The sequence below is a fragment of the Kogia breviceps genome, chromosome 15 (assembly GCF_026419965.1).
Source record: "Kogia breviceps isolate mKogBre1 chromosome 15, mKogBre1 haplotype 1, whole genome shotgun sequence".
Classification (NCBI taxonomy): Eukaryota; Metazoa; Chordata; class Mammalia; order Artiodactyla; family Physeteridae; genus Kogia; species Kogia breviceps.
The window spans coordinates 5,085,489-5,107,026 of NC_081324.1; the positions used below are offsets into that span (position 1 = coordinate 5,085,489).

Here is a 21,538-nt window from a genome sequence, read left to right on the forward strand (position 1 = left end):
TGTATATATACATATATATACATATACATAAATATTTAATCATAGAAATTTGGTATTTTTGTTATCCCTACTGTACATATAAGGAAACTGAGGCACGGAAGGGTTAAATGTCTTGCTTAACTTCATATAACATAATTTGTGTTTTGAAGCAACAGTATTTCAAAACTACAAATGATTAAAAAGAATAACATCAACTAATTCTCTTGTAATTCAGAAGAAAATCTTTGCATGTTAATTGTGTTTTCATGTTTATTCTTATTGATAATTTAAATGCATTGCTAACATTTGATTCTAATATCATGCACATATTTGCATTCGTTTGTAGTCATGTCAAGGACAAAACTTAAAGTTGGGAAATAAATAGAACCTCCTGTCACTGTTAATCATACTTCTATACCCATCTTGAAATACTTCATACTTGTCTTTTTTTCCATTCATACATTCATTTAACAAATATTTGCTGAGCCACTCTTGTTTACAGAGTATTGAACAAAATAGACATGGTACTTGCCTTATGAAGCTTACGATGTAGCCTGGGGACTATGCTTTTTTCAGTAAACCATCTAAAGTGGCCCCGAGATGAGCAGTTTTGGAATAGGGAGAAAGATAAGAAGTCTGTAAGGAGGAAGAGATGCTTGCACTCAGTTTTAAAGAACATTCAGGAGATAATCGTCCTCTGTGTGGAATAGCATGTGCAGAGGTTCAGAGACGCGGTGAGGTTGGTTACACACGTGTTGTATCATAGGGTGTCTGCAGAGGGTGAGGAGAGCAGCAAGTGAGGAGTCTACAGGGCAGGTGGCCTCAGATAAAGGAGAACTTGGCATCCATCTTCCACCAGGCAAGTTTGGACTTTATGTTATAGACAAGCGAGTACCATGGAAATAACTTGAGAAAAATAATGTGAGATTTTGATAAAGAAACTGGAGGAAGAGAACATAAGCTGAAACTATTGTGAAAGACGGACTAAACCATAGGAGAAGCCTGAACTACAGAAGTGACATTGATGGTGGAGTCAAGGGAACAAATGAGAGGTATTTGGGAAGCCGAGTCTTGCATGACTGGATGAGAGAATAGACAATCTCAGGACTCTTCTAAAGTTTTGGCTTGGTGACGTGTTACATGGAATTGCCATGTCAGATAAGGAATAGAGGTGGAGAAAGTGGGGGTTAAAGGAAAAATAATGTGTTCCATTTGGTGTTTATGGAGATGTCTCATGAAGAGATTGGATGTGTGATCTTTAGTTCAGTGCATAGTTCTGGGATAAAAATATATATTTAGGGCTTCCCTGGTGGCGCAGTGGTTGAGAGTCCGCCTGCCGATGCAGGGGTCACGGGTTCGTGCCCTGGTCCGGGAAGATCCCACATGCCGCGGAGCAACTAAGCCCGTGAGCCATGGCCGCTGGGCCTGCGCGTCCGGAGCCTGTGCTCCGCAACGGGAGAGGCCACAGCAGTGAGAGGCCCGCATACCGCAAAAAAAAAAAAAAAAAAAAAAAAAAAAAAAAAAAAAAAAAAAAAATATATATATATATATATATATATATATATATATATATATATTTATAGGTGATAAATATAGTGATTACTGTTGAGGCTGCTAGTATGGATAAAATTACCCAAAGTGTATTTGGAGCACTTTAACTCTTTTGGAAAATACAGATGCTTGGGTCTGCCTCCAGGAATTCTGATTTAATTGGGCTTACATGGAGCTGCAGATATTATTATATTATACTCTCTTTCCATTGGGCTGCTAGTGGCATCCAGAGCCCTGGTCTAGAAAGAGAGGAAAGGAGACATAGAATAGATTTCTGGAAAATGACATGTAAGGAGGGCAGAGTAAGGAGAAAGTCACCATGGACTGTGAAGGAAAAGCCAGAGAATATCAGGATCGTATTTTTTTTTTGTAAGTCTCTAATTTTCAAGTAATCATGTGTCTCAACTCTATATACATTTTGATACTCATGCATGCAAGGCTTTAGTTTTAAAGCCATTCAAGGGTGATATTCAATATATATTTAAGAACTGGTGTGGAGGGGACAGTAGTCATTCAGAATGATTGCTGACAACGTGGGAAGCAGGCCCTGCCGTGCCAGGACTTAACTTTCAAGTTTCTGGAGGGGATTGGTCTTTAAAGAGGATCAAGGGGCTGGAAAGCAACTGAAGGACTCAAGACAGCAATTTACTAACTAGGATAAACGTGTGGATATTTCAACAACTGTAATGGCTATTCTGTGGGTACTCTGGCTGAATATCAGCCTGGAACGCCAGAATTTTGAACAGTTTTGACCATGACAAGGGAAGAATGGAAGGGCACTAGCAAATGCATCCATGTGGAGGTTTATGGAGCTGCTCACCCTATCAGGGTCTTCCATGATTATTTAAAGAGCTGTAAACACATTTACGAAGATAAGTTCATTTATAATTCACCCAACAAAGATTTTTTTTCTTTTTGAGAAATTCTCCATGACAAGTATTGTGCTTGAATGCTGAAAAAAGAAGGTGAATAGATATGGGTTTTGTCTTTAGTAAATAGATGTCGAGAGGAGATTTTTTTTTTTTTAAGCAAGATTTTCCCACATAAACAGGAGTTGGATTGGAAGTATATATGTACTCAAGAAAGTGGGAAAACACACAAAAGCCTAAAAGAGCATGCTGTCTTAGAAAACATTATACGCCTGGAGTGGCCTGAACTTAGGCTGTATATGAGGTGAAGTAAGTCAGAAAGAGAAAAACAAATACCGAATGCTAACACATATATATGGAATCTAAGAAAAAAAAAAAAAAAAAAGGTCATGAAGAACCTAAGGGTAAGCTGGGAATGGAGACGCAGACCTACTACAGAATGGACTTGAGGACACGGGGAGGGGGAAGGGTAAGCTGGGACAAAGTGAGAGAGCGGCAGGGACATATATACACTACCGAACGTAAAATAGATAGCTAGTGGGAAGCAGCCGCATAGCACAGGGAGATCAGCTCGGTGCTCTGTGACCACCTAGAGGGGTGGGATAGGGAGGGTGGGAGGGAGACGCATGAGGGAAGAGATATGGGAACATGTGTATATGTATAACTGATTCACTTTGTTGTAAAACAGAAACTAACGCAGCATTGTAAAGCACTTATACTCCAATAAAGATGTTAAAAAAAAAAAAAAAAAGACCTTGGCAGGGTGAGTTGTTGGATACTTCTAAGAAACCTATATGTCAAGTGAATTGATCATTTTCCTATAGCTGATAGAGCGTTGCTGAATAAGTTTAAACCTGAGAATGACATGATAATATTTGTGTTCTAGGAAAATTCCTGTTAATATCCCTTAAGGCGTGGGAAAAGTGGCAGAGAGATGCCTCTCTACTTTTTAAACCTGAGTTAGCAGGTTTTCACAAAGCCACTGTGATTTGTCCGTTCTGTGTTAGATATTGAAGTGGTCATTTTATATCAGATAATATTTTGTGCAGCACCATCAGTTTTAAGAATCATCCCTTAGACATTGTTATAGAAATATTATCTCTTCGGATGCTAAGAATAACAAAGTTGCTTAGCGTTTCTATGCATGTCACAGTCAAAATTTGGTAGGAGTTATTCAGATAAAATCTGAAGTAAAATCAGAGAAACCAAACTACGGATTTAAAAAGGACCTTCTAGACATAATCTTTCTTTTTTTTTTTTTTTTTTTCAGCTGCCCCAAGACAGTGCATTGAACTTTATTTTGATGAAAAATACTCTATTGAACCTTCTTGGGAGTGCAAATTTGATCATATTGAAGTTCGAGATGGACCTTTTGGATTTTCTCCAATAATTGGACGTTTTTGTGGACAACAAAATCCACCTGTAATAAAATCCAGTGGAAGATTTCTATGGATTAAATTTTTTGCTGATGGAGAGCTGGAATCTATGGGATTTTCAGCTCGATACAATTTCACACCTGGTAAGTGGGGGCTTGTTTTTTTCCCTATACCTTTTTCTTCCTTGGTTTTCTATCTTCATACTATAAGAACTTTTGTAAGACAACTTTATAATTTCCAGAGTTTCCTGGTTCTATTTAAAACCAAACCTACAATACTTTCTCTTTTCATTTCATAAATTCTGAAAGGAAAATAATTTTTCTTTAAAATTTAGCCTACACTAGAGGCACAGCATAGTGACTCAGGGGTCTACGTGGTCATCAGCAACACAGTTAATTAATTGGACTTCCATTATGCTGCAACGTGTAATTTGAGAGGCCATCTGTAATAGAGAAACGAATTATGCATTGAATCCCAAGAAACTTGAAAAGGCAATTGCAATATTGTAAAATGTATCCATCAAAATGATCTTTGGAGAACTCAAATAAAAAATTCATTTGTTCTGAAAATTATAATTTTTTTTTCTCTTTTTTGAAAATTATAATTTTTAAAGCAAATGGGTCTTAGTATAAAGCAGTGAGTCTAATCTCTTTTTAGAAATGCAAATTCCTAAGAGTTGTGGTAAAAGGAAAAGTGAGCCCCGTAGCAGCCAAATACCCATTTGCAAGGTCTGGCACCCATTAGCTGTTACTATATAATTATCTATTCTATGTCTATTTTCCTTTTAACCTGTTGATATTAAAAAGGGCCTCTGATGTTGACTGGCTCACTTTATGATGAGTTATCATTTAATACAATAAAAATTGGTTATATTTTTAAACTGCAAGAACATCAGGCTGGAGCAATTTGAGATTTGATGAAGTCACTTTTTTTAATGGAAAAATGACTCAACTAACATAAAGGAAATTATTTATTTATAATTACATTTTTTTTAAGTTTGTATGTATTGTTTTACTCAGGTTATAAAAGACAATAAATTAAATTGGAATATATGTAAAATTTGTTCAAGTTTCCATTCCAGGTTTACAGAGGTAACATCAGAGCAGGGCTATGATGCTCAGGTCAAGCATAACATTTTTGAAATAATTAATATCAGATTAATGATGGCTTTTATTGTGATACTGTGGTTTAATAATATAATAATTAAAATAAGTAAGATATTAACCCTACCATATGCCTTAGCCTTAAACATTAGGAATGTTTTTATAATATTTCTAAGAGATTGTGGTTTTTATTATGCGTTGCTAATATTGGATTGTTCACAGAAGTCATGGGTATTTCACATGTGGCAAACAAACTAACTCGATGTGTTCCAGAAAGGTGTAAACACTGAGATTACTTTATTAGTGCTAGAGTTTTCAATGGAAATATATATATATTTTTTCTTAACTGCGAATTTTGAGTATAACTAGGACCTAAAAATAATGGCACATGGTACGATCTAGGCTTTTGTAAGTTATATTTTCACCTTGAGACTGGCGATCATGGGAACATGTGAGGATCTAAAACTGTAGTTGCCTTAGAAATGTAGGGTCAACTAACAGACTATCAACTTAAGCCATTCTATCCACGTTTCTAGCTCTACTTGAGATACGTAGATGGTGGCGTTCAATCCGATATCCTAGGTTTTCCTGAGCTTCTTTGCTCCCGGGCATTGTTCTTTGCTCCTTGTTTCTTTAGATCCACCTTGCTTCATCTGTAGAAGGAGAAGATTTTATTACCAGGAACATCTGAATCGGAAGGGACTGTGAGGAGGTGATTCCATGGAATTAAGACTGAGTTAAGGATAGACTGAGGCTGCTGTCACTCAGAGAAGCTTGAGGGAAGTGTGCCGGGAAACCTACGCTTGGCATCTGAGGGGAAAGTAGGACCCTAAGAAGGAGTTGTGTAACACTTCCATGACTGACACGCTATGGCCCAAGGACATTGCCTGAGTGGCACAGTTCCTTCCATAAAGAGGCAATATTGAGGAAGCCACTTCGTTAATGTAGGAGGAAGCGGGTATAGGGGTGAGTGATCATCTAGACAGCATTTAGGGAATAAGGAGTCAGGCAGGCTTTCGTTTAATTTGGGCTTCATTTTTACTTGGTGGTATGCTTCAAGCGGTGACCTGTGGGAATTGAGAGAGTTTCTCAAGTCAACTTCATCATTTACGTGATAAAGCATTGCTGACATCTTGAGGGCCCCAGAGTGGGCCGCACGTTGGAGGAGAGACCTTCCCACCAAGTCACCCCAAGAACTGGACTCCACCACAGCTGTGCGGGACACTGGTTTGGAAGCAGATTGGGCTTCCAATTCTAGCTTTCTTATTTCTTCCTTGCTGTAAACTCTGGACATGATCCTTCATGTTCTATGCTTCAATATTTTTATTTGTAAAGTAGGGCTAATATTGATTACTCACAAGATTGTTTGACTATCGACCAATGCATATTTACGGATTTCTTCACTTCCTGTAAGATCTCAGCTGTTGATAGCTATTATTGTATTAATTTGATCACGTGTCCTTTAAAAGTAAAGGACACTTGGCATAGTTTATTGGGAGAGCAAGTGTCCCAGATTTTTTAAATTACACCTTCTCTTTCCCTGATTTTTTGGGGATGGATATGCAAAACTAATACCTACACGATGTCACTCTTCCTTATTAGGTTTAAGTGGGCCTCAGCCTCCACATGAGGGTTATAGTTATTTCTGATAGCAGTCATAAAATATGTTACAGCAGAAATAGCAGTAGAAAGGCTAGGTGGTCTTTATTATTTTTGAGAATTTACCATAATCGGGGATCTGGATCTTAATTTACAGTCCCAGAAACTTGATATCAGCACAGCAAGAATGTACCCACTCTTAGGAATGAATCACATTAACCAAGCTAAATATACATATATACATACCTGTGAAAGTACACGAATATATGTGTACGTAGATATGAATATACATATATACATGTACACATGCATATATGTACACACATATAAACATACATACACTTTTAGTAAGAATTCTTAGAATCACACAGCTCAGTGTTTCTTGTAAGCGACCACACATGGGCATCCAGATTTATAATCAGAACATTGTACAGTGAGTGTGAAATCCAAATACTGAAGCATGTTTAATAGCATCCGGCGAAGGCACATGCTGATTCATCTTGATACCATGGACCATTTTTCCCAATGATGCTCTAGGTCCCAAATTGCCATGGGTCAGTACCCCTGTCCAGTCCTCACCTTCAGCCATGCCTGACCGGGACACTAATTTGTGTCAACTCTTATCTCAAAACTTGTTTCTATCTCTTAATATCTGAATGTCTTTGACTTCCTTTCCTAGTCAACTTTAAAACATAGCCTTTTAATCGCTAGCTCCTGTGTTCCTAGGAGCTACTTCTGAACTGGTGGTCGATGAGAACTAGCCAACTGGAGGTCATGGGTGGACCTGGAGGGCAGGAAGGCAGAGCCAGAGAAGACGCCACAGATACACACTTAAAGGCGTTTTCCATCTTCAGACACGTTCTGATGACTCCGCAGTTTTTATGTTATGGATGTGGTTGTTCGTAGATACTGTGCCATTTCCCTGGGTCCACAGCACGATGGTGAATTGCCTAGGAGTCCAGTCTAGCATATGCACAAGAAGGTTTGTGACACTGAGCTACAGTCAGAGAGAAGTCAGCCTGTCAAACCCCCAGGGCTTGCAGAAACGAAGGACAGTGTGAGGTTCGAAAAAGGGCCAAGGAACCCAGGGCCCCGGTGGGAGCCTCCGGGTGATGGCAGTTGGGAAAAGCTCTCTTCTTCCTGTGCCAGCACAGTTGTGTTGTGAGCTCTCCTCAACACACACTCTCCTACTTCCGTGAAGAGAAATGTCAGAATCACTGAAAATGTTAAAAGTCACATGATGGAAAATTTGATAACCCACAGATAATTTAACGAGAAAACATACAGAAGTGTCCATTGCAATAGACTGATATTGTTTGCTCATCTTAATAATGTTTTTCTTAAAAACATTTAAACCAAATGTATTATAGAAAAATGAATCATGAGAAAATATTTTATAACGAAATTACCTTAATAATACTGGGATAACATTCACCAAACTCACAACGATGATTACTTTAGATGCTGTTGGAGTGCGGTGGATGAGAAGGAGCTGAAGGGAAGAAGAGAGAGATAGTGAACTTCTATCAGCATTATCCGTAAAGCTTAAATTTTTGAAAAGGATACAACATTGTTTTTGTTACTACTAATGTAAATAAAATTATTTAAGATACATCAAAAAAAAAGAGAACATACCATAGTTGGTAATTTTTAAATGAATTGTTATTAGAATTTAAAATGTATTTTTAAATGAATTTTTAAATTTGAATGGAAGTTTAGAAGAGAGAATACCGTTTCTCCACAATCTACATTTTTTTTTTTTTTACACTGAGAATGCCTTTTAAGTAGAGATTAACTCTTCCCTGCATCCAGCTGCCCCCATGCCTCAATTTTCTTTGTTACTTGAAAATATGAGCTAAGGAGAAAACATGTAACTGTATTCGCTGTATCCCCAGTCCAGAGGCATTATCAAGGACTTTATTAGATATTAAGAAAGAAGAACATCCAGGATGTTCTACTCTTGGGGAAAGTAACCCTTTCGATCTCTGTAGGAATAAATATCTCGTTAGTCTTGTGCTTTCCTTCCTAATGGAGAGATTTTCTCCTCTTTACAGACCTAGAATGTGATATTTTTGGAATCTTCCTCTTTTGATGTTATTTTTTCTGAACTAGTTTTATGAAACAAGGTTACACACACCCTACTGGAGAAATTTAATTTAAGGATTATGCCTCAAAGTACCAAATAGGTGAGGTCGAGTTAGGTATTGGCTTGGAAGTGAGTGGAGTTGTTAGCTGTGTTGAAATTATTAGAATCTTTGTACTTAGCACCTTTCATCTGAGCAGCCCGAGGCGTTTTAGGGAAGTTCAGCCCAACTCCTAGCCTCCTGAGAAACTCCATGCTGATTGACTTCAAAGGCAATGGAAAGGATACACTGCAGTACAGTGATTTAAATTGAGTGTTATAAAAAGATTTCCATGCATATTAAATGAAATATATTATTTAGGCAAAATATTGTCATGGACTCGATGTTACTTTAATTATCGAATGCAGTGCTTTTCCTCTTTCTGTCTGAAATGTGAATGCATGTGTGAGTATTAACCATGTTGAAAATTCCTAAATTTTCTTGTCTAGATAATCAGAGTTCAGATATATGCTTTGGTGAGAAAGAAAAGAAATATTTCACCTATCTATTGGTATCAGTTTTTCAATAGCTAAACTTTAAGTTGAATTTTGCACTAAAAGATGAAAGAAGTAAAAGGGGTTAATGTTAAATTAAGGACTTTATCTGATTACTTTATTTTTAACATAGAAATAAAAGGTTGAATACATTTAGGTCAGATAGTATCGTATTGTCTTTCTATTATATTTACACTGTAGACCCAAAATATTCTAAAGGCTGTCAAATGTATGAAACAAATTCACATTTCTCGTTGAGGCTTATTTTTCAAGAAATGAAATTAAAAACTTGAGAGTCACAGTAGGGACAAAATTATCAATGTGTAATAGTTACCAAAGATATTCGTGTGAGGGCAATTTCGTCTATCTGTCCTTACTCTCTTCTGCCCAGCCTGTGACTTGGTTGGTCTGATGTGTAGAAAAGAAAGCTCAAGAGGAAGGCTGAGGAATAGAGAGAGAGGGGGAGGGAGGGAGGGAGAGAATGCTGTTTGGTCTAGGTGGGTGTTCAGGAGAGAAGTTGAGAGTGGGAGAGAAAATTTCCAGGATTAGCTCCCATCTGTACAGAGAATATTGAAAGCAGTGGCAAAGGAGAAGGAACATTTTTGAAGAAGTTTCCTGTATGGAAAGAATGCCTTCCTTATCTTGTTGTTTCCTGGAAAGGTGGAGCAAAGTGTTTAGGTGTGTTTATATTTATTTAGTGGTTAATTGTTGGACTGCACGTTTTTGAATATGGTACATTTGAGACTGGACCACGTGGAGTCTCAGGTATCTTTCCATTGTGGGTGTGTATTTTCGTTTGATCTGCAAGAGACCTTGAAGTTCATCTCATTCAGCCTTTTTATTTTAAAGATAAAGGAACGAATGTTCTAGAGAAAACGTGTTGCCCAGGCTCATGAGCTCTGTGTAGAAGTTGAGTTACTGCTTGTTTATCAGTTATATAACCACTGTGCTGATACGCCTTCTACAAAGGGGAGAGATCATGACTTTAATTACATCACATGTTGCGAGTACTTTCAGTTTAGTTATATTAAGAAATTTAATTAAGGGCTAATACTGTATCCCCCATATTTCACCATTACTGGTGTATGAATTTTAAAATTCACCTTTCCCATGTTGCCTGAAATGCCTATTCATTCCCAGTGATGAAAAAGGCAGCAATTTGTCCTCCCTCCCTCTACCTCTATTATAAAAATCTGCCTTTTCAGTCCTCCTGAGCTGGAAGTGTATGATCCATTTCCTGTTCTCAAATATCTGCTGTTACTGACCTGGTCAGTTGTATGTATAACGCTCTCATGACTTGGAACCTATGACTTCCGTGCTGAGTACTCAAGGGAAAAACTAATTTCTTTCTCCTCGATCTCCCACAATTATCCCTCCTTCCTAATACACGTGTCTCTTTGACTTCTTCTGTGGCCAGTTGCCTCCAGCCGCCAACACCATTCCTCTCCCCAGCGCTGCTGCATACAGCTGTCATGTTAAGGACACTAGGTTGAGGGAGAGAGAAGGTCTGATTCCTTTCACATTCAGACGCCCAGGAGCAGAACCATACCCAGAAATGGGTACCATTTACTACTTCCCACAAGGGGGTCTTACGGACTAGCCCTGATCACGCATTGATCGGTCATAACGTCACCTCTGGACCCAATCACACAGTTGTGCCAACATCCAAGGACCAGCGTCCACCCTTCACGAAAATTGTCCTAAAGAGAAATGGTATCGTTTGAGCCAGAGAAACATTCAAGAAACAAAATGAAGAAATAATGCATATGTGCTATCTCCATTTTGCGTTCTCATGTTTTTTCTAGGTATCCATAGTTATCAGGCTTTTTGGCAAAATCTTCTCCTAGAAAACTCTTAACATTTAACTTATTAGTGCATATTCAAGAATTATGTTTTTCAAATGATAACATCCTACGTATTTTGCCTAAGAAAATATTATAATCTAGGCTTTTCTTTTTTAACATTTTTTCACAATAATTTGCTGATAGTTTGAGGCTTATTATTGTATTTCTGTGTAAAATAAATCAAACAATTATCAGGAAAACAACCCACAGTGTTATTTTCTTGACCAAAAATGTTTTTTATATTTTATCATTTGTATGCCATCATAGCTATTGAAGTATAGCTCATGTAACTATTCTTAAAGTGACTTCACAGAATAACTTAATTTTCACTAGGCTGTATTTGCCACTTACATGTATTCAACAAATATTTATTGACTTACTATGCTAATACTGTAAAAATACGGTATGTGCAAGACACTATCCTCCCTACAATGAGTTCAGTTTCTATAAGAAGAGAAAAATCATGCGTAGTAGACAGAATAATGCCCTTCCCCTTCAAGAAAAAATGTCTATGAGCTAATCCCTAGAGTCTGTGAATATATCTGGCTACAGGACAATGGGAACTGAAGATAGTACATTGGATTAAGAATGCTAATCAATTTACTTTAAACAACAACTTTGGATTATCTGGGAGGGCCCAGGGTAATCACGAAAGCCCTTCTATGTGTAAGAGGGAGGCCAAAAAGTCAGTGTTGGAGTGATGCAAAGTGACCAATACTCATATGGCCATTGTTGGCTTTGAAGATGGAAGGGCCCATGAGCCAAGGAACGTGGGCAGCCTCTAGAAGCTGGAAAGGCGAGGAACGGATGCTCTCCTGGGGCCTCCAGAAAAGGAACAAACAACACTTACGGACACCTTGATTTTAGCTCAGCGAGACCCATTTCAGATTTGACATCCAGAACTGTAAGATAATATATTTGTGTTGTTTTGATTAACTTGTGATGATTTGTTATAGGAGCAAAAGGAAATTAATATAGCAAGTAAGTCATGTTTAAAATATGTGTTAAGATATGAGAAGTGTTGGAAAAAGTAAACAAGTGATGTAAGAATTCACCATTGAGACAGAGAGTATAACAATTTGAGTCTATCAATTCAAAATTTTAAAATAGTTTTGTTCCAGATATAAAATATCCAATGCTCTCAGCTGGACTTTCCTATACATAAATTGATACTCTATTTCTATATGTATGTATGTATGTATCTCTCTCTCTCTCTCTCTCTCTCTCTCTATATATATATATATATATATATATATATATATATATATATATCTTTTGATTTTATGTAAATGCCATCTTTATGCATAAATATGGCAGAAACCCCAACAAAATAGCAACTTGCGATTCTTTCCAAAGATGTGCATGGGATGGTGGTATTTTTGTTTGTGGCAATAATAGCTATTTGTAGAACCTGGCACTCTTTAAACCTCTGCCTCTTCATGGCATATCTGCCTGATGCCTTTGCTTCAAAAGAGCTATGCTGTCTGTTCTTGCTTGCTCACTTGGCTAGCTTCCCACCATTCCACAGCTATGCTGACTTGCTTGAAATTCTGCTTCAGTACATCCTTATGGCATTTTCCCTTTCCAACTAATTTCAGACACCTCACTTCAACCAGACTACCACAAGAATTACAGAGTGATTATAATATAGTAGGACTATTCACAGTCAGCAAGGCAAGTGCCACAAAAGAACTAAACTTGACTTTTTTAAGCAGAAGGACATATTAGTCATACATATGTCACTTATATTCTGTTGTCTATTGATCATAACCCACATCAGAAGACGGCTCTATTCCCGTGGAACTTTTCTTCTGAAATTTGCACTTCAAAGCCCCAAGGAATTTCTCTAAGTGATTCAAAGAGAGATGAGATATAGAGATCAGTAGTATCTTAAAACATTCCCAGACTCTATTATGCTTGCTGGTGCAGTCTGCAAGGGAAGTGTATTTCCTTTAGCGGATTTGGCAGGCAAACAAAGTAGAATTTGTAGAATGATCGATGGCTGTGCTGATGAACTAAGAAAGCAGAGATGGGGGCTGTATGGGAATAGTAGGTAAAGTCTGAAATAGAGGGTTTCCATGGGCATGAAAATGAACCAGGCTTGCAGAGATCTGCTGTCGTAGATAACTGTTTAACTGGTGAAACAATTATTCTTAGCTATTTTTCATGTGTAAATTACTTTCCTTAATAAGCATTTGCAAATAATATTTACTTCTCAATTTTAAATTAAAAGAAGATTGTCATTTAAAAATAATACAACCATGCTTATTTTTTGTTGACAACTGTTTTACCATTTGTATCATTTCCATTCTGTCCATGTCACGTGTTATCCTCTTGGGTCTTCTTGCACTTCTGTGGCCACCCATTCCTTCTCAGCTCCTCTCAGTACCCTGAGCAGTGGCTACATGCCTCTTTCCTCGACAACTCGTAGGTAATGTGTCTCCCACTAGCTTCTACCCACCGCTTACCACCTTCTGTTCACAGGCTGCTGAGTCCCTAGGTTCTACATTATATGCCTCCTGACTCTGCCAGCCCCATTTTTTTGGTCTGCTCCCACATTTTCTGGAAAAAAATTCAGATATCATTTCCATCCTAACTATTTAGGAGCCCTTGATAGAGGAGAAATGTCGTGATTATACGACTAATTTGGGTGTTCAGTTTCCTGTTCAAAATGTCAGCGTTGGTATTTACGTTCTTTGGGCTGAACTTTTCGCGTCTAGTTGGAATTGGATATTGGTTTTTCTTCTAACAACAACTTACATGCTCCGTTTTAGATGATAAAGTAATCCACAATAAAGCCAAACTTTTTGTTAACTTCAGGCAAATTGGTTCTAAGGATGTGATTTGGTATGTTTTCTCATTAGCTATGGATGAAATGTTCTTTTATGCCTGTGAGGTACCCATGTTCTAGAAAAGTTCCTCATGTTTTCAAGTTATCTTCAATGTAACCTATCTTTCCTCATCAGGGAAAAAAATTAATAATTTGAGGCCATAATTTCAAATACTTATTTAACTGAGAAGAGTTTCGTTTTGGTATTTCCTTTCAAATGTATAGGAGAATGATCAGTTCCTTTCAGAGAATGTCGGCACTTTGCTAAATCTTTGTCATAGTCTACCTGTATGGGTCTTCGGTTTTTCATTTCTGCATAAACCTATTTTTCTCAGTTTCATGGTTTTCTAATAGTTTCATATTATATGTACGTGTACATATATATGTATACATATATATATATATTAATACTTTTATTAAACATGAGCAAATATGGGCCATAGTGCTAGATTGTCTAAGTTTTGGCTTGGAAACCTTCTCACTATGTGACTTTTGACAACAGCAGTTTCCTTAATGTCTTAGAGTTTCAGTTTCCTCATGAGACCAGCATTTGACACGTTATCATTATGGATTTTGCTACCTAACAATAGAGTCAAAATGTTAACATTACTTCCCATGTGACATGATATTCCCTGAGATCACATCTAAGCCTCTGATTCATTATTTCATAGATTCATTCAGCAACAGTAAAAGATTATTGACCCATAATTGGTCCAGACTGTACACTAAATGCTGAGACATGAAAATGATTGAGATGCCGAATCTCCTCCTGAGGAACTTATCGTGTATTTGAGGACATGAATACTTATACCCAATACAGTGAGTGCCATGGCAAGTGTACAGAGTGCTGGCACCTAAAGGATAGGCGGAGGCATCAGCGGATGTGGTGCGAGATGTGCACCTCAGTGGCACCTGCCTCCACACCCCTCACTGCATCCTCTGGATGGATCGTGTGTCCCCCTGTGCTCACCCAGCCATAGCTCCATTATGCCCTTGGGACATGCATTATAACACATCATACCAAACTTCTCCAGGGGAAGGAGCTTTGGTTCACACCTTTAAAATTTCTAGAGCCTCTTCAGTGTCTAGCATTAGCTGATATTTACTGAAATTTATATGAATGAATATCTAAATGAGTTAATGAATGAATGAATAGAGCTAAGTAACCAAAGAAGGTAGAACGAATGAGATGCCAGGTATGGAGAAGTTGCTAAAATGTATAGCAGGTAGTCAAGACCATTTGGAAAGTAGATGTGTGGCTTTGAAAGGAGAGAAGTTGAGGTGAGACTGATTCAGATAATGAATAGTTTTGTGAGCCATGGTAATGATACATACATAATTTTAGGTGAAGCGGGAAATATACTAATATTTCAAATTGAACTGCAATTTTTGAGACCTTTATTGCAGGCCTGTGATTTATCAGAATGTGGAGGATGGATTGAATCGAGAGAGAATAGAAGCACAGGAAACAAAGATAAACAATGAAAACAATGCAGGTGAGAAACTGTAAGAACCAAGATGAGAGTAGCGTGTGCAGCAATGTAGTGAAAGAAGAAATGTGGAATCAGTGAGATTTAGTGACCCATTAGGTGTGCATGTTGAGAACGAAAAGTAGAAATGACTGAAGTTTCAATCCTTAATGATTTGGTGATTATGTCATAACTTCTGTTGGAGAATAAAAGGATAGAAAATGCTATGTTTGTTTTTAAAGATGTCGAAAGAGAAATACCAGTGTGGTATCTTTGTGGGCACATTGCAAAGGCTGTTAGCAATTGAGAGCTGATGCAGAGACAGGCAGCCAGGGAAAGTGAAGAAGTGAGCTAATTGGAGGACTAAGCACAAAACCCCAACTAATTACGAGACCCCAAAATTAAAACGGAACATGATATGAGTTTGAGCTAATACTCTTGTCTAAGTAAATTCGAATACAAAATTATATATTTTGGAATTTTACATTTTATTTGGTCTTGGCTTCTTCTTTTTGGACAATTTTAGCCAGTAATCAATTGGCATCCGTTTTTCTTTGAGTATAGGTGAACTTTAGCAATGCATTTTGTTTTTTGAAATAAGGGAAGAATATTTCTTCTGTCTCATGCTTGGAATCTTCCAATGATTAGGGACCTTTTCCTGAATGATGGAGAGACCTACTTCCATGAGACTGGTTACAAAAGATGAACTTCCCTGGGATACTTTTGAAAGGTTCAAGGGTAGATGTGAGCTGTACTGCATATTAAATGACAGATCATTTAATAATATTTTCATTTCCTTTCTGTGTGTCTTTGCCATACTCCCTTTTAGGAATGATGTCATTTATTTATACTTACTTTTGAATACGTAATATCTCAATTATCAGGATGATTTCAAGTGTCCCGCAAGATTTGAAGAAGTACATTTTGTTTAATTTAATGAAGGGGCCAGGGGTGGGAGGGAGAAAAGAAGAGAGTTACTTTTCTCTATTCATTATTTCCTTGTCATTCAGACAGTATTTACTACTTTATCTGTTGCTTGATTCTATTGGATGTATGCTAATTGCAATTGCAAGCTATAATATTGTAAAACAGCAATGGTGTTCACTCGTGGCTACAATTAAGATGGTAGGGATACGAAAGGGGAAATAATTTTGGAAAATAAAAATTAAATATATCCTACATATTTATAAAAAATAATTACTTTCTTATCAAAAGTATTTGGATTGTTTATTAGATAAAACATCTCCCAATTTTCTTAATGAAATTGTCCAGCAGAAAAATACGTGATAAATGCAGTCATTCAAAATTAATTTAAATGAAATAATAGTATGATTAGGCAGTGATTCTTGCTTTCTACAATCTGATTATAAGATATTCATCTTCATAAAACTAATGAATTGTTGAGTTCTTATTATATGCCAGTGGTTGTTCTAAGCATTGTTTCATTTGATTTTTATAGCCCACCTATGAGGTATTGTATCATTGCCATTCTTGTTTTGAATTTTTGAAAAGAAATATTTAAAATGTTTAAATATTGTGCTCAAGGTCATCTCCCTAGCAAAGCTGAGATTTGAACACAAGAAATGTATATATTTAGGTATTATGCCCTGCTGTCAACAAATGTCTATTTGTGTCAGGGCTAAACTTCTCAAAAACATTGACCATTTTTCACCCTTTGTGACTGTAGGGCATTGAGGTGTTTTCAGTGATCCTAGAATTTATCCTTTCTGTATATTTTACCATCTTTCAGACAACAGCAACATTTGTCCCTGTAATAATTAAGCAAAAATACCCCCACATTTTCCTTGGATTTTTAAAACCATAATTACAATATATTACTTTTATCATTGGCTTCATCATCATATAAATCATCAATAATAGTAACCAATAATAAAAATAATATGACAATTTATATCTTATGAATGAACTTTAAACCATACAAATGCTATTCATATTTGTGAAGTACATTATAATATGCACTTGCCATAGAAAATAATTAGTTCATTCAATCTATATGTTGTCAACTAGTTTTAAAAAGGTGAATAACAATTTCAGATGCTGAAATAATCATGGACTACTTCATTTTGAATATTTCCCCCCATAGGTGTACTACTTTAAATTTCTGTGTCTTTTTTTTTCAAAACTAATTTTTAAACGATTTCAAACTTAAAGAAAAGTTGCAAGTACAATGAACATATCTTCCCACCCTCTTACAAACCTTTTCAGAATGCATTTTGTTTTAGTTAAAAAGTGGTATCAATTAGCTTACCTGTTCACTAAATTTCAGAAATAACTTAATATATTTCCATCACACTTTCTTGACCATGAATGTCAACATGATACAACCCCTTGTTTTAGTTGGTGGTGACAGGTGAGAGACATGCGACACAGTAAAAAGAACACAGCTTTGTCGTCAGCCAGGCTGAAGCTAAGACTTTGCATCTGGGAACTCTGGCAACATAGTGGCCAAAAGGACACAGACTGGGGAAGTAAGGTGAGCCTTAGTCAAGCTGCACTTAGGATACTGTCCAGCTATTAACCAAAACATAACAATCAGCCTTTCTGATCTCATTGGCCATCTGCAAAGTGATTGTTACATTGACTGTCTGATCCAGTTTTGCAAGGATTAAGTAAGATCCTATGTGTGTAACCTGTTTGGTAGGATCCTTTGCACCATCTTCTCCCACCTTGGGCCTGTTTATGGACGGTTAGAAAACCTTTGGTCCAACCATACTAGAACCACAAATATAATAACAAAGTTGTGGATCCGTAGTGCAGATTTTACTGAAGGTTTCTTGTGGAGCTGGGTTAGGCAATTATTTCAAATTTTTAAAAATAAAGCACATTTTTAAGTATTTATTTTAAATATTTGCTTTCCCTCCAAATATTCTCTTCCTCCCCTAACCTCAAATGCTTCTCAGTCTTTCCATAAGCCTGGCTTCAGCCTTGGGCTCCCCAATCCCTCCTCTCCAGCTCCTTGATGGCCAAGCAGCAGCTAAAAGAAGAGCTGCCGCCAAGAGAAGCCTGCCAAGAACTCTTCCCCCAATTTATGCTGCTGGTAGTGGTGAGGAAGGGGCCCCCTCCTTTGGAAGATATTTAGTACTGTGCCCGGGACTACAGGGGTTAGTGGGTACTCTACAAAAGGTGGCTAATGGCTTTATATTCAACTCTTGCGCTAGTCACCACTCATCTGCTCTACTTAGTGACTACCAAGCTTTTCGTTAGTCTCCTGCTGTGGTCATTTCTACTGTCAATCATTCTACCTTGAATCCCTAGAACAAACGCTGGTATCACTAGAAATTTTACCTTCCCTTAAATTTACATGAGCCATAATCTTATACCTAGATTATTTGTTAAATCCCAGAGCTTGGTTTCCAAAAAACTCCTGTTTTTTTCCTTGACCCCTGAACATGCTGCTGGAGCAAACTCAATTTTTTTATGAAGTTATATAATGTATATTTGTGGAAAATTTCTCTAGGCCACTAACAGACTTTCTGAGATCTTTATACATCATCTTCAATAATTATGTCCCTATTGCTTGTATCACTGAAAGAATAATCCTTGAAATATGAAATATTTGGCATGTAATGTTCGTTCGTTGGGATGTTTGTTTGCTTTTAATTAGCACTCTGATAAGGTGTACGATGGCTTCTAGATGTAGGGCCAATAACTGCTACCTGTAGTAATTGGATGTCACTAAACCAAAGACTCATACTTCAGAGTTATTCTAGCTTCCTGTGGGAATAAAAGTCACATTGACCTAGGCTAAAATGGAGATAGAGAATCGTGTGCAGTTCATTCATATCTTCCATTTTTGTACTTTCCCACTTCTTCTTACAATGCTTCCTTCCCCTCATCTGTTTTCAGGGTTCACCTTAGAATCTTACTTGCTGTCTCTTTCATGCAGATATTTATTCTGAATTAGTGTCCTGGCTGGAGAATGGCCCTATAAACCAATCTCTACTGATGAGAAATATTATCTGGTGAGGAATTTTATTCACCTCAGCCAGAGCAATCTGCATTTTAAATGGTGACTTACAAGGACTGAAAAAATATGCTGGCCTCGAAGGAATGAAACATGGAGATTTTACTTCTAGGCAATGGGACAGAGTATGGAGAGGTAGAAACAGCTTCTGACTGTGAGAGCATTGCAGAATCCTTACCCCTGGACTCCATGCGTTCACTCACCGCATGTTCACCGAGCACCTGCTATGTGTAGGCACTTGGAAATACAGACACAGAGACTGTCTCTGTCCTCCGGAGGCAGGAGACTAACAGACAGATGTAATTGTGGTACATATAAAGGGCTAAGGCTGAATTAAAAACGGGAGCAACTTAATAATAACTTTTCTTGCTTGACCATGAGAGCCTCAGACAAAAATTAGCCTTTTCCCTCTTTTCTATTCTTTCAATGTGGATAGGATCTCTCTATGTACACTCTTTCTATATCTTAGGGAGAATCTATACTTTTTTTGTGACAAGAATTAAAAGAACTAGGCATTTTCAAGGTATTTGGGGTGTTCTACCAAACTGAGAGAAAGTTATTTCACCTTCAAGGCACATAAACACAGCACCATGTTGCATGACCCTGGATTCAGAACGGGGCCGTGTGACCTTGGGCAAGTCCTTCACCCCTTTAGGTTTCCATTTGCTCATTCATAAAAGGGGTGCGTAGAACTTGCTGTCATCCAGTACTGTTGGAGCTCTAACATGCTAAAATTGTAGAATCATTGACTATCTCGTTAAAACTGGTTTTAGAAACAGTGATCACTTGATTTTTCAAAACAAATTTGTGTTGTTTTCCCTGTTCCCCTGTTTTATAGGTGAGCAATTTGAACTTTGGAGCATCTCTTAGTCAGTTTGGGCTGCTGTAACAAAATATCATAGACTGAATGGCTTATAAACAACAGACATTTATTTCTCACCGTTCTGGAGGTTGCAAGTCCAAGATCAAGGCACTGGTAGATTCAGTGTCCAGTGAGAGCCAACTTCCTGGTTCATAGACAGCACATCCTTGCTGTGTCCTCAGGAGGTGGAAGGGGGAAGGGGGAAGGCATCTCTTTGGGGTCCTTTTAAAGGGCACTAACCCCATTCATAAGGGCTCTGCCCTAATGACCTAATCACCTCCCAAAGACCCCTACCTCTTAATACCATCGTCTTGAAGATTAGGTTTTCAGGGTAATGATCACACCCACTCTTTCTAACTCTTCTATATTCCTTTTATTCAAATTGGGAGACTACAGGTTCAGATTCTTTACTTCGTATATTCAGCATCACTTCCCCTTGCTGTTATTTAGTTATTAACAATAGTTCTGCCTTAAGAAAATGATCATTTATTTTATTTACTTTTTTTGGACGTTACAGTAAAAGAAGTTTAAATTTGTTAAAGGACACGTGGTTGTCGATGTTTTGTGGAACAGTAGAGAAAATACGTAACAGGCGACGTCTACTTCGGTTCTTTGTGCATTATTTCCTTTAACCTCCACATCACCCCTAAAAACTTAAACATTATTATGACTATAACAGGATGTAATTTTCCTGTTGCTTGGAAATTTTTGTCAAAACCTTACAGTTGATAAATATATGTTAAAAAAAAATTCTAGAGACAACTGTTAGATACATCCATGTCAAATGTAAGTGACCAAGATTGTGCTTCACATTTTACTGCCCACTCCCCAGCAGCCTTTATTAAATAGAAAGCTGAAAATTCACAAAGTCTAAGAATAGGAGAATTTTTGTCCTGGTGAGGGATTCTCTAAGCAAAACCAGACTTCGAAATTGCTGATTCCTGCAAGAAATGCAGCACCCCACCCAGATGTACTGGAGCAGTGCAGGAGAGAGTGAGACCCTAGGGGAACGTCTGTGCCCAGGAGTGTGGAAGCGAACGTGAGCAAAAGCATGGTGCCTGCGTCTTACTGGAAGCTAGTCATAGGCTAGAGTCAATAGGGTAGAGCAGCCAGATGGCCCTAGGAGTATGATCGAGGAGTAGGTCAAGGCCGCACTCTCTCATTTTAGACAGCGCATTTCCTGTGGGCCGTTGGTCACTGCCCAGCCAGCTGGACTATCGGAAGTAAAACCTAGAGGTGTCACAGCAATTGTCTCAAGATGTCGGTCAAAGAGAATGAGTGAGGGAAGAAGGGTCCAGTCTGCTTGCCTAACTGTGACCTGTGCATGAGAAGTACCCTCAGCCATTCATCAACAATCAAGAGATAAGCAACTACAAATTTCATCAGCTAAACATACAGACTTCTGCTCCATTTCCTTTAACCTCTTCCCCAACCAGGCAGTTGCAGAAGATGAA

General features: G+C 37.7%; 1 protein-coding gene across 9 annotated transcripts in view; it reads left to right on the plus strand.

Moving 5' to 3' along the window:
• Positions 1 to 21,538, plus strand: part of NETO1 (neuropilin and tolloid like 1) — a 105,475-nt gene that overhangs the window by 5,260 nt on the left and 78,677 nt on the right. For 8 of the 9 annotated variants that reach the window (XR_010836738.1, XR_010836739.1, XM_067014579.1 and 5 more), the window contains exon 4: positions 3,670 to 3,918. Coding sequence is in view for 7 of the 9 variants with exons in the window: in XM_067014579.1 (XP_066870680.1) it covers positions 3,670 to 3,918 (249 nt within the window). In the remaining 2 variants the exon portion in view is untranslated. Of the gene's footprint in view, positions 1 to 3,669; positions 3,919 to 5,515; positions 8,094 to 21,538 lie in introns of those variants that run through there. The other variant, XM_067014584.1, reaches the window with a different exon arrangement.